The 13,319-nt window shown below is 47.4% G+C and overlaps 2 protein-coding genes across 3 annotated transcripts in view; both read left to right on the top strand.

Annotated features, from left to right (window-relative positions):
- Positions 1-8,698, top strand: part of LMNB2 (lamin B2) — a 28,823-nt gene extending 20,125 nt beyond the window's left edge. For both annotated transcript variants that reach the window (XM_065042322.1, XM_065042323.1), the window contains exons 9-12: positions 319-426; positions 1,196-1,315; positions 3,374-3,475; positions 4,047-8,698. In XM_065042322.1, coding sequence (XP_064898394.1) covers positions 319-426; positions 1,196-1,315; positions 3,374-3,475; positions 4,047-4,088 — 372 coding nt within the window. In that variant the 3' untranslated portion in view covers positions 4,089-8,698. The remainder of the gene's footprint in view (positions 1-318; positions 427-1,195; positions 1,316-3,373; positions 3,476-4,046) is intronic.
- Positions 8,699-10,735: 2,037 nt separating this feature from the next.
- Positions 10,736-12,261, top strand: TIMM13 (translocase of inner mitochondrial membrane 13). Its single transcript, XM_065042327.1, has 3 exons — positions 10,736-10,966; positions 11,889-11,957; positions 12,032-12,261. The coding sequence occupies exons 1-3, from the start codon at positions 10,829-10,831 to the stop codon at positions 12,128-12,130; spliced, it is 306 nt and encodes a 101-aa protein (XP_064898399.1). The 5' UTR covers positions 10,736-10,828; the 3' UTR covers positions 12,131-12,261.
- The last annotated feature ends 1,058 nt before the right edge of the window (positions 12,262-13,319 follow it).

Below are 13,319 nucleotides of genomic sequence, written 5' to 3'. Positions count from 1 at the left end.
GATAATGTGCTGGTGTGAGTGTAGTTTTTGCAGGGCGTTTGTCCCAGATGTGTGCGATTGCTCCTGTAAATGACCTTGCTGGCTCTAGCAGAACTTTTCTGTGTGAAAAATTTAAATTTGGCTGAATGACCTTACAGGATTTACACTTCAGACTCTTAATGTGTATAGAAAAACACTTAAGTTAGAATGCAGATGGCTAACAACCATGTAAATGAAGTTATATTCACATTATTTTAATGACAAAGAGACCTCGAGGAAGCTCTGGTGCCTGTTTGTGCTGTTTGCTCACCCTAAGTAACCTTACAACTCTTTCTGCAGGATCAGTCTTTGGGTAACTGGAGACTGAAAAGACAAATTGGAGATGGAGAAGAGATTGCTTACAAATTTACTCCTAAGTATGTCCTCAGAGCTGGGCAGACTGTAACGGTAAGTTATAACTTACATTATTAGATATTATTAAGTATACAGTACGCCAACAACGTGGTTTTATTGGCGCTTGGTACAGCCAGATTTGCTGTGTAACTCACTTTAGAGGGGCAGGATTTCAGTTATAAAAGTGCAGAGCACTAATTGAATTTCTGTATTAGCACTGCAGTACTTAGGAGCGTTTCGGGCACAGAGAACATTGAAGATAAAGGTATTTTGGGGGTGAATCATGGGCTCAAACTGCTCCAGCTCCTAATGAAACGGGAACATTTCAGAGCATTCACTCAGTCCAGTAGTCTTGAACTGGAATAGGATAATTGCTTTTCTATAATTCTGTATATTACTTTCAGGCTGTAACAGATTTTATTTCAGAAAAAAATGGCTTTTAATCAATTCTGCTATTTCTACTTATGTATCAATTGTTCAGGTACATGTAAAAGATTAAATGGATACATTATAATTCCTGTCCTGGCGTCATGCAGTGTAGTCATTGAGACAGTGGCAGGAGAAACCTGTGTATTCGGCAAAGAATTGACAAGCACAATATTAGTTTGTGTGGGGTGTTTTTTATTGCTAGTGTTACTTTTTTGTAGTAGACTGAGAATATCTTCCGACAAGTAGTAGTGTAGGTGAAAAGCAGGGTGGAAGCACCATCAGAAATTCAGAAACAAAACTGGTATGTAGGGAGAAGTAGGAGAATTAAGGAGTTCTGTATATTGAAAAATAGAATGTGCGTGAATATCTACTCACAGCATGTGTTTCTCCCCAGATCTGGGGTGCGGACGCGGGCGTATCTCACAGTCCCCCGTCCGTTCTGGTGTGGAAGAACCAGGGCAGCTGGGGCACCAGAGGGAACATCCGCACGTACCTGGTGAACGCCGAAGGAGAGGTGGGATGTGCCGGGAAACGGGGCCGCGTCACCTCCAGCCGCTTCCTTTGGGTGGGGGGCAGAGGGGGATGACAATGACAAAACCCCAATTTTAACATCTCCGTTATTTTCTCCTGAAATAAGACACTTTATAACACTGAAATCATTAAATATCTATATGTATCTCTGAGATTTTGGGGGAAATTTTGGAAAACTTTGATTGTCCTTGTTACGTCCATAGACTTTTTTCCGATTTTAGGAAAATATTTTGGTAGGAATTTGAGTGTGTATTTTCAGCGGAGACAAGATAACTATTGCTGGCAGTTCAAGCTTAGGTTATATAGTATCTACAATATTTTGCGGTGCAATGTAGATATTAATGTAGGAAGATAACCGTTCTTTCGGTGTTATAATTATATATCTGTGCCTGTTCCTACCGTGGTTGCCTTTAATATCCCTGCTTAGAAATGTGTGTGTAGGGTGACTTTTTCCCCAAGGAGGAATTTGCACCTGTGTATAGAAATATTTTAGTAAGAAAGGAAGTTTCCCGGGGTATTAGAATCCTTTTCAGTGCCTGGTTTGGAAGACCATGCTGATAATTGATATATGCAATTGATATGGAATATTTGGTGGAAAAAAGGAATATTCTTACGCTGTGTAATCGTATTGAGAAAGTTTAGTTCCTCATGTTACGATGTGTCTCAGCTCCTACCTGGTTTTGCTATGAGCTGATAAAAATTTGATTAACGACCACCCGAACCATGGCTGCTTCCTATCAAATCCTTTGGTAAGAAAAGAACATTCCTGAAGCTAAGTTACACTGGCATGCCTTTTAGTGGATAGAAATAGGAATGCTGCTGTGGTTTGTGGGACGTTACCCATATTTGTGTGTGTAGCTCATGTAGAATGTATGGCGCGTTGCTTTAAACCCTCTAAAATTTAACAGGGGTGTATATTATGAATGGGGTGGGGTCCAGTTGAGGCCTGGATCCAGTGCAGAGCCTCAGGGGCAGTGCTGGGGCCGGTGTTATTCAATATATTCATCAATGATTTGGACGAGGGAATAGAGTGACTGTCACAAGTTTGCTGGTGACACCGAGCTGGGAGGAGTGGTGACACTGGAAGCTGTGCTGCCATCAGAGACCTGGACAGGCTGGAGAGCTGGGCAGGGAAAATGTAATGAAATAGAACAAGGGCAAGTGTAGAGTCTTGAATCTGGGCAGGAACAACCCCAGGTTCCAGTGTAAGTTGGGAATGACCTATTAGAGAGCAGCGTAGGGGAAAGGGACCTGGGGGTCCTGGGGACAGCAGGGTGACCATGAGCCAGCACTGGGCCCTTGTGGCCAGGAAGCCAATGGTACCTGGGGTGGGTTAGAAGGGGGTGGTCAGTAGGTCAGAGAGGTTCTCCTGCCCCTCTGCTCTGCCCTGGGGAGACCACACCTGGAATCTTGTGTCCAGCTGTGGCCCCTCAGTTCCAGCAGGACAGGGAACTGCTGGAGAGAGTCCAGCGCAGCCACCAAGATGCTGAAGGGAGTGGAGCATCTCCCGTGTGAGGAAAGGCTGAGGGAGCTGGGGCTCTGGAGCTGGACAAGAGGAGACTGAGGGGGGACTCATTCCTGGGGATCAAAATGGAAAGCGGGAGTGTCAGGAGGATGGAGCCAGGCTCTTCTGGGTGACAACCAGTGACAGGACAAGGGGCAATGGGTGCAAACTGGAACACAGGAGGTTCCGCTTAAATAGGAGAAGAAACTTGTTGGTGGTGAGGGTGGCAGAGCCTGGCCCAGGCTGCCCAGGGCGTTGTGGAGTCTCCTTCTGTGCAGACATTCCAACCCGCCTGGACACCTTCCTGTGTAACCTCATCTGGGTGTTCCTGCTCCATGGGGGGATTGCACTGGATGAGCTTTCCAGGGCCCTTCAACCCCTCACATTCTGGGATTTGTGTGTGTAGCTCATGTAAGTAAAATGCATGGTGCGTTGCTTTAAACCCTCCAAAATTGAACAGGGGTGTTATATTCATGATGCAGCGAAAATGTAAATAGCTATAGACAATGACCATCCCCTTTCTGTTGTTTTGCGTAGGAAGTCGCAGTGCGGAGTGTTACTAAATCAGTAGTTATGCGAGAGAATGAAGAGGAAGAGGATGAAGCGGAGTTTGGAGAGGAAGATCTTTTCAACCAGCAGGTAATTCATGCAGCCCAGATATTGAACTTGCATCTCGTTAGTTCGGTTAATTAGGCATCAGATTTAGGGGGGTCCCTTCAATAGCTTAAATAAACTGGTGTTTTCTTAATAACACCACCTGTATGTTTTCATAACCCTTAGTTAACTACCGTGAAATAACCGACCAGCCGAGTGAAAAGAGATTTCATACGGGTGATAGGAAATATTTCACGTTTATTTCAAATTCATCCAATTTGTTCCGATCTGTGGCCGTTTCCCTCAGAACTCGTTCTGTGCAGGTTTGACAGTGAGTTCTCAAAGATTTGGTTTGATCTCCAGGAGGTTAAACAGCGTATTTATTGGTTCTAAAGCTGCTGAAACAGAGACACTATTGACGCATCATAGGAAACCACAACCCATGTCTTAATCCTGGTAGTAAGCTGTGATGTGTTCTCTATAATTGTGATGTTCCCAAATATAACTAAATTACTAAAAAGCCCAGCTTTTAAGGACTGGGATGATAAGCAGAGTCCGGCCTTACAGTGGGAGAAGCCACTAAACACTGAGTTCAACCACGTCTGTCTCGTTTTAGGGGGATCCCAGAACAACCTCCCGAGGATGCGCAGTGATGTGAAGAAAGAAAAAAGAAACTATTATTTGCTATTTTTGTTTTTCCATTTATTTCCTTTTATTTTTGCTATTTTTTTCCCCTCCAGAGCCACTGAAAACTATTTTTATACGCATCAGCGGATTTCTTTGACGTTTACTCCTTGGTACCTTTTTATAAAAAATGTCAAAAGAAAAAAAACCTTTCCTGAGCAAAACCGTTAGAATTTTTAATAGATTTCATTCTTTTTCCCTCTTTGAAACACTATCTGGGAATACAATGTTATCCCCCATATAGAGTTGAAAGTCTTATGTACAAACCTGCAGCAGAAAAGGAATTTTTAGCTACAGTGGGATGAGGCTCCTTGAGTTTATGGTAAATCTGTAATTGCACATAACCGGGATAACTTAAAAACAACCAAACCCTCGGCTCCATATCGTGATGTCGGAGGATGGAGAATGATGGGTTCTGCTTACTGAATATATATATGTGTGTGTATATACACTATATATATATATATATACACCATCTTAATGTAAGGAAGTGTCAAAACCAGAGGTTTAACTGCTTTATTTTCAGGGGATTTTGACCTTGTCACAAATGAGACCTTGTGAGATCCCGGCTGCAAATTGTAGGGGTGACGTTAATCAAGCATCACTATTTAATGCCTTTGACGCATTCGGCGTCGGACAGAATGATTCGGATTTTAAATACAAATATACTTCTACTTTTGGTGATGCTAAATATTGGGGATTTTAAAGATTATCCTTTTAAATGATGCAGCTCGTTCATAATTTTCTTAGATTCAAAGGGGTGTTGCCAGATACCTTAAGGAGCAGTTTTGCAAAATATCACAGGATTAATGACTTCTTTTTTTAATTAGTTGCTGTTATTCAGGACATAAACGTTGCTCTGCAGTGTCCAGATGTTGGAAATGGAACGGTGAGCAAAGGGTGAATAACACTTTTTATAGCAAATGCTCCGAGTTGCGTTTTGTACGATGTGTTTTGTAGCTGCCGCTGCCCCTTTAGCTTTAGGTTTCTTCTGCTGCATTTCTTTGGAGGTAACTGACTCCCCAAGGGTTTGGATTTATCTAGTAGTGCATCTTTAGCACTAGAAAAATACTTGACCGCTCCAAAGAATGTACAAAACAAAAGGTTTTTCCACTAGTTATTCCAAAATATTCCACAAAACGCGGCTATTGTTTGATGGCAACACAGGATCCTGGTTTTACCTGCGCTCTGCTCTTGTTCCGATAGTTGAGACTCATCACACGAGCTACAAGGTTTGGATGTTTTCGGTGGCTTTTGGACATTATGTTCTCCGAACAGTATCGTGACTGACAGATATAACCTAGAGAGTCAGTTTAGTGGCTTTGACTGATGGCTTCGTAATGCAAGCAGGGTGGGAACAAAAGGGGCTTTTAAGCTTATTTTGCCATTTAAGAAGAAATCCAAGTTCCTACTCTCCTCTGTGAGTGGGATGAGAGAATTACTGAGGTTAAACTAATAGCGATTTAGATTAATGTTTCGGAAGATCTGTTACAAAAAGCGGGATGACCATCTGGCTCTTTGGGCTGAGGGGATAACTCGGGACCTACTTGGCCTTTTTCTGATGGAATTTTCCCACTCTGCTTGAGTAGAAGGTTAAATATGTAGTAAATCATGTCTCTCTCTCTCTCTGTAAAATGTATTTAGTGAAATTATGTTTCTCAGACATACCGTTACCAATTAACTTGTCTAAATTTGTTCTGCAAACGAATGCAATCAATGTAAAAGTACTTTTCCAATGCACCTTCCAACCACTGGGCAGCATTTCCCTTTGACCCACAGCTTCTCTAATAGACGTACATAACATCGAGGGCTTTTTGTGCTGCTTTTTTTTCCTAAATATCTCTATTTATGTTGATTTATTTCTTTTTTTACATTGACCAGTTTTCAGATTGCTTATTCTTCAAGAGCATCCTGTGAATTTAACATTGTCCTGTGATCTTAAATACTAAAGCAGTGAGTGTGTAGTTAATTGGGCTGGGAAAGGCAGCTTGAACGAGGAAAATCCTCTTGCTACCTGAGCCAGAATTCTTCTTCACAGCTACTGTATGGGGAACCTCTTTGGAGCCTCGACGCTGGTGCTTGCAGATCCCCGGTGCCGAGCACTGCGCCCTTCAGGAACTCTGCACAGTTTGTCCTTAGATTTGCAGCCGTGCCCTTTAACTTGGATAACGGGCCATTTTTCATTGTTTTAATACCACGCTGAGCTATATCCAGGTGTCGATATCAAACAGCGCTCGACGCTGACTGCAGACGCTCTCAATGGGGGCGACTGTCGCCACGGGCTACCCAGAGATACGAAATAATTCCTAGCTGTAAATCACAACACACAAACTACTGTATTCCGTGGACTCTTCTGTGTGTGTCTTCTCCAATCCCATCCTCTCCTCTTGCTTCTGATGCTGAGCTGAGTGGAGCAGCGCGATCCCTCTAAAGCTGCTCCCTTCTGGGAGGGTTTTTTGGCTTTAGCGACCCAAAAAGCATCATTTTCCTGTCCTTCAAGGATTTTTCTGATTTTATTTTCAGGATAATTAAAGCTTTTTGTTTGAATAAAATCCAGCATCCCCTTGCCCTCTTTTCCTATTTGATCCAAATGTGAACCAGGTTTGTCAGCATTTCTACCCCTGCATCTGATATTGGGTGTAGAGCTTGATGGAGAAATAGATTTGACTTAGCAGGAGAAAAATTCTTTTAAGGTTTCTCTGATTAGAGAAATAAAGCGTTGGAGCTTTTATTAGTTACTTGAGTGTAACTACCCATATGGATATTTATCCTGGAAAAATAAGGAAATGACTTTGTTCTGGATGAAACAGTAAAGATGAGCCCTGAAGATCCACACTGGTTAAGAGGGGCAGTAATAGAATAACTACAGCTGGATAGTTAAGCCAATCTGTTTATTGTATAGATCAAACCAATATCATATAAAATATGATATAAACATAGTACCTACTGCTGAGTTTGCAGCAGGTGGAGATGCTGGTGTTGGTGTTCGCAGAGACCCCGACGCTTCGTGCCGCTTCTCCTCCCTCTCTTTGTTCCTCCAGCCGCTGTGTTGCAGCGGCTCATTCCGCTATCCCAGCGCTCCCGTTCCTTTGCACGGCTTTATCCCCTTGTTCATTCCTCTAGATTTGCCCCGACAAACCCAACAGTTTGTAGCGATGGCTTGAGCGCCGTTTTGCCGCTAGATGCGTAGTTTGGCGTTTGTAGCGGGAACCCAAAGTCTCAGGAAGAGAACAAAGCTCTGCTCCCCGCCAGCTGTGGTGTCGGCCCAGACGAGCTCGTGTGGCTCGTGAAAACGGCGTTGCGGCGCGGAGCGGCTTGTACTGTGAACCATCACTTGATGTGCGTCTTCATCCTTGAGCAACAGGACACCTCACCTTCAGTTCAGGGATCTTACTTGTTTTTATACGCCTTTTTGCTTCTTGTTTTTTAATGCTCATCCTGTACAAAAGCCCTTTAACTGCAGCCTGAACAGGGGTTGGTTAGAGCTCTGTACGAATCCTCTACGCCCCAGAATATTTGAGAACCGGTTTCGTGTGCATCGCATTTGACGCTGTTTGAAACACGCGTGCCGTGTGGTTCATTTCTCTCGCTGTCGAGTCGTTCTGTCTCCTCTCTGTATCTTCTTTCCAAAGTCTTATCTCTAAACAAAGGCACATCCAGATTGCCCCTGGATTTCATTGCCACTGTTGGGTCCAAACCCCGTGTGAGCAGCAAACAAAGCTTGGAAACCAGTGAGTGGAAGGTGAGGCAGCGATTGCATTTTTCAGAGCGTTCCTTTAGCTGAACGTCGAGCCAAATTCTATTGGAGAGTTTCTTTTCTCACTTAAAATGGCCTGGGAAACAGAATTTTAATTTGCCCTTCAATATGCTTAGCTTTAAACCAGTTTAAAATAATTTAAAAGTGGTTTTTTTATACAAGACCATATTTACATGCAATTATTATTTGTAAACATAATGCCTTTCTTGAAATGCTAAGGTCTAGAGAGTGAAAAAGATGCTTAAAAGGGAAAGACTCAGTTCAGAACGGCACAAGCAGTGAATTGACTTGGAGTTCAGGCAAATAAAACGTGTTCTAATTGGCTTTTAATTGCCGTGACTGCTCCACGGTGACGAGGTGGGTGTTGTGTATTCCAGCTCATTACACTAAAATTCCAAGCAATAAAGTATTTTTGAGTTGAAAACAAAATGCTTCCCATTTGGGCCCAATCTCAGTTCAACTCTATTTTTTGTAATAGTGATGCCTTGTGACTTGAATTGTGATTTATTGTTTTAATTATTATTATTAACACAATCTCTGGTTGGTTCAATCACCCACCTCCAGTCAGCGGCTGCAAATGAGGATTTTTGGAAGGCTCAAGTTTTTAAAATAATTATGGAAAAGGTTGCAAATTGAAATTCAAAATGATGAAAACATTTAACATGAAACCAGAAAAGTATGTAATGATCTAGACTTTATCATTTCAAAGTGTTTTTCTTTTTAGAATATGCATGCCAAACGTCTTGTCTTTTTCAATGATTTGTAATATACATTTTATGACTGGAAACTTTTTGTACAACACACTCAAATAAATGTTTTGCATTTTGTTTCCTCCTTTCATTAAACCCGCAGGGGCCCCGTCCCATGGCAAGAAGTTCCTTTTCTTTGGCTTTCCTGTTGCAGAGAATCCGCCATGGATTCCAGAAATTCTTCTACGATAAGCAGTTTATTCACAGGGCCCAGCGCAGAGCTGCTGCCCCCCCAGGAGGGACCCTCGGCAAGAACAGACAGACAATTCGACCCTCAAAATCAAAGTGCCCACCCCTGTGCATCACTCCAGGCCAAGTGCACAGTCAGAGTCGGGGGTCCCCCTGTTTTTGGGATCTCTTCATTATCGCCAGTTAAACTCTGACCTTCAGTGGCTCTTTTGCAGCCGAAGGTGCCAGTTCTTGTCCTGTCCGTTCACCTCCATGGATGCAGCTTCTACAGCTTGATGGCTCCGAGGCTTTTTTGACTTTACAAAGCAGGAAAGTCAAAGTTTCGCAGCTGCCAAAAGTTACACTGAGCAAACTTATGTCAAGCGAGTCCTATATTAACAATTTCTAACCATGTTCTACAAGAAGCTGTACACCCAACGATTCAATAAACTAAAGCTGTTTATTCCCTAACTTTAGAGAACAAGAGCAGATACGGAGCTGTGGCAGTGACCGATTCTTAGGAACTAGAACTGGGCAGCAGCGTTGCTGTGTGTGGCTGCGTCCATCCCCAGCCCAGCACCATTTCCAGTCCACTTCACTACAGAATTGTACCACAGGCACCTACCGCAGCGTTACCACAAGCCGGTGGTAGTTCTGTGAGGTGTGGGAATGGTTTCAAGTGGACAGATCCACGGACAGGCTTGGTTTAGAATCACAGAATGTCCTGAGCTGGAAGGACCCACAGGATCATTGGTTCCAACTGCTGTCCCTGCACAGGACACCCCACAGGTCACCCCGTGTGTCTGAGGACGGTGTCCAGTCTCTTGTTGAACACTGTCAGGTTGGGCCGTGACACCTCCCTGGGGAGCCTGTTCAGTGTCCAGCACCTCTGGGGAAGAACCTTTTCCTCATGTCCCACTGACCCTCCCGGCACATCTCCTGCCGTTCCCTGGGCTCTGTCACTGCTCACTAGAGAGAAGAATTTACAATAAATACCGAGTCTCCTGGGTGTGCTCTAGCTAGTGAAGATGAGAGTAGTTTTGGCTTTAGCTCTGCTGTCAAGTCTCATTGTCTCACAATGTCCAAAAATCCCTCCATAGTGTTGTCTCCCGTTTGCTTCTGCCAACTCTCATGGAATTCCTACATTCTCACTTAATGGGACATAACCACGGTGGAATTAATGCAGGCTTTAAGGGATGAGCCTCTTACCTGAGCCATCTGCGGCACAGAGAAACATTGCCCTATCCTCAAAGGACAGAATCATTCACTCCAGAGAAAATTCCCCGCGGGGTTGCTCTGCAGGGAGACTCCACAACCCCCTGGGCAGCCTGGGCCAGGCTCTGCCACCCTCACCCCAAACAAGTTTCTTCTCATATTCAAGTGGAACCGCCTGTGTTCCAGTTTGCACCCATTGCCCCTTGTCCTGTCACTGGTTGTCACCAGAAGAGCCTGGCTCCATCCTCCTGACACTCCTCCTTTCCATATTGATCCCCAGGAATGAGTCCCCCCTCAGTGTCCTCTTGTCCAGCTCCAGAGCCCCAGCTCCCTCAGCCTTTCCTCACACGGGAGATGCTCCACTCCCTCCAGCATCTTCCCTCGTCCAAATCACTGATGAATATATTGAATAACACCGTCCCCAGCACTGCCCCTGAGGCTCTGCACTGGATCCAGGCCTCAACTGGACTGTGCCCCATTGACCACGACTCTCTGGCTTCTTCCCTTCAGTTAGTCCGCAGTCACATAAACGCGGGACACGAGTCTCAGCCCGATGCCCAGCGGGACAGGCGGGACAGGCGGGACAGGCCCATCCCCAGGACCTTCGAGGGCCCGTCCCGCTCCCGCCCCCCAGCTCTGGCACCGCTAGGGCGGAACCAGCGGCCCCGGCCCCAGCACCGCCCCGGGCCCGGCCCGCTGGGGCTGCGGGGAGCGCGGTGCCGCTGGGGGCGGCGGGCCCGGCGCGGTGCTCCCTGGGAGCCGTAGTCCCGGCAGCCGCCATTTCGCCGGCAGCGTGGGGGCCGCCGCCCGCCCTGACTTTGCGCCATGGAGAGCGGCTTCGGCTCCGACTTTGGCTCCGATTTCGGCTCCGGAGGTGGCGGGGGAGGGAAGCTGGACCCGGGGCTCATCATGGAGCAGGTGAAGGTGCAGATCGCCGTGGCCAACGCACAGGAGCTGTTGCAGGTCAGGAGGGGGCGGGCAGGGCGGTCCCGGTCCCGGTCCCGGTCCGTGCCGAGCGGCGGGCGCTGCCCCGCGGCCTGGGGGAGCTCGGCCGGGCCGCGGGGAAGGGAACGCGACAGCGGCCGCTGCTCCTGGCCGGGCCCACGGCCGCTTTCCCGCCGCTCACGGCCCTTCTCTCCCGTCCCCTCTCCTCACGTCCCCTCTCTCTGTTCCCTCTCGTCCCCTCTCTCTCCCGCCCCTCACGGCCCCCGCTCCTCACGTCCCCTCTCTCTCTGTTCCCTCATGTCCCCTCTGTCCCTTCTCCTCCCGTCCCCTCACGGTCCCTTTCCCGCCTCTTCCGTCCCCTCTCTCCCCGTCCCCTGTGTGAGTAACAAGGCAGGCAAATTATTTATACTCAGCCTTTTAAGTATAAAATAATTTAGAAGCAGTTCATGCAATATGCATGCAAAGGAGTGCAAGTTCCTTTGGGGTTTCCTGCTACATTGAACATCTGATCACCACATGTGGGTCACCACACACGTGTTAACATCCTTGATACTAGAGAGCACCACCCTCAGTTCCTCCAAACAATTACTTATGTAAACATAAATATACAAGTCCCCTCTCTCTCCCATCTCCTCTCTATCCCGTCCCCTCTCTTTGTCCCCTCTCCTCACATCCCCTCTCTCTCCTGGTCCTTCTCTCTCTGTCCCCTCCTGGTCCCTCCTGTCCCCCTCTCCTTACATCTCCTCTCTCCTCCGTCCCCCTCCTCACATCCCCTCTCTCTTCTGGTCCCTCTCCCTCTGCTCCTGGTCCCTCCCATCCCCCTCTCTCTCCCATCCCCTCTCTCTGGCCCCTCACCTCCCATCCCCTCTCTCTCCTGGTCCCTCCCGTCCCCCTCTCCTCACGTCCCCTCTCTCTTTGTCCCTCCCGTCCCCTCTCACAGCGTATGACCGACAAGTGCTTTCGCAAGTGCATCGGGAAGCCCGGGGGTGCGCTGGACAACTCGGAGCAGGTGAGCGGGGTCGGGAGCAGCGGGTTCCCCCGCGCTGCCCCGGGTGAGCGCTGAGGGCTCTCTGTGTCCCGCAGAAATGCATCGCCATGTGCATGGACCGCTACATGGACGCCTGGAACACGGTTTCGCGAGCCTACAACTCCCGGCTGCAGCGGGAAAGAGCCAACATGTGAAGTGCCCTGGAGCAGGGAGGGACCATGTGGGGAAGGGACAAGCGGCCAGTCCAGGTGGCTGGGGCAGGGATCCTGCAGCCTTTGCAGCCCCCGCCATGGCAGAGCAATAAACCCTCGCTGAACCTTTTGCATCCATTGGCTTTTATTGGCACCGGCCCCAGGAGGGAGTGAATTTGCCAGCTGCGAGAGCCACTGTGAGCTGCTTGGTTTGCCTCATGCCCTTGCCAGTGGTCCAGACTGGCCAAGGTGCATAGGAGCTGATAAATCCCTGCTGAAGGGGCTGTGAGGGGCAAGGAGCCTTGTGTGGAAGAGGGGGCAAGCCAACACAGCCCCCTTGCCCAGGACACAAGCATGGACCCAGCCATCAGTAGCTACTCAGTCCCTTTTCATCAGTGGAAAGGTGCGCAAGACGCTCCACGTGCCACACTTGGCTCTTTCTTGCCTTGTGTTTGTACAGCTGTATGCGGGGCTCACTTTTGGGCTCGTGGGCTCTTAGCTCAGGCGGTGTGGGGAGCAGGGCTGCTCTGATCAGGGTTGCAGCACAGCCTTGTCAACAGCTGGACAAGCACAGCTGGGGATGGAGAGGGTTGGGAAGTACTTAGGTGGCTTTCTCTATGGAATAAAACGTGTTGTATGACTGTGATATTCTGTAACTTCTGGTTTGGCTCTGGCACAGACATTCCATCTTGGTGCCTACTTTCTAGGCATCAGTTTTTGGGGTAGGAGCACTTGTGCAACAGGGCGCTTGGGTCTGAGCTCTGTCTTGTTCTCAGCTCGCACACTTCTCCTGGAAAGGCTGGTTATGCCGTGTACTCAGCAGCGTGCACAGCAGCAGCAAGAGGAGAGCGTTGGAGATCAAAAGTGCCCATGCCCCTCTAGTGGGATATTTTTAAATCCCTTTCGAAGCTCTTCTGTATTTTATAAAATATTTCACAGTTTGCTGGGGCAGGGCACAGACTGGATGGTGGCTCCGTACCTGCTAGGACATTCAAAGGGATGTGGGCAAGCCTGATTCCATTTAATCTCCAATGTGGTGGCTCCTATGAAGGGACTAAAGTGTTCTCACACAAGGTGAACTATTAGGAGTTCCCTGGATATTTGAGCAGGATGACTACTTGAAAATAAAGTGCTTTCCAGCCATGTTTGCTTAGGGGCTTTTTTTACTTTATGGCTGTATGAATTTTGTGCA

The sequence above is a fragment of the Columba livia genome, chromosome 27 (genome assembly GCF_036013475.1).
Source record: "Columba livia isolate bColLiv1 breed racing homer chromosome 27, bColLiv1.pat.W.v2, whole genome shotgun sequence".
In the NCBI taxonomy this organism is placed as follows: domain Eukaryota; kingdom Metazoa; phylum Chordata; class Aves; order Columbiformes; family Columbidae; genus Columba; species Columba livia.
This window is presented reverse-complemented; position numbering and strand designations above follow the sequence as displayed.

What these genes read in the sequence shown, in the direction of transcription:
- TIMM13 (XM_065042327.1), top strand. Translation starts at nt 10,829, where the DNA reads ATGGAGAGCGGCTTCGGCTCCGACTTTGGCTCCGATTTCGGCTCCGGA. An exon ending in ACGCACAGGAGCTGTTGCAG is followed by an intron (nt 10,967 to 11,888) that starts GTCAGGAGGGGG and finishes CCCCTCTCACAG; the next exon opens with CGTATGACCGACAAGTGCTT. An exon ending in CGCTGGACAACTCGGAGCAG is followed by an intron (nt 11,958 to 12,031) that starts GTGAGCGGGGTC and finishes TGTGTCCCGCAG; the next exon opens with AAATGCATCGCCATGTGCAT.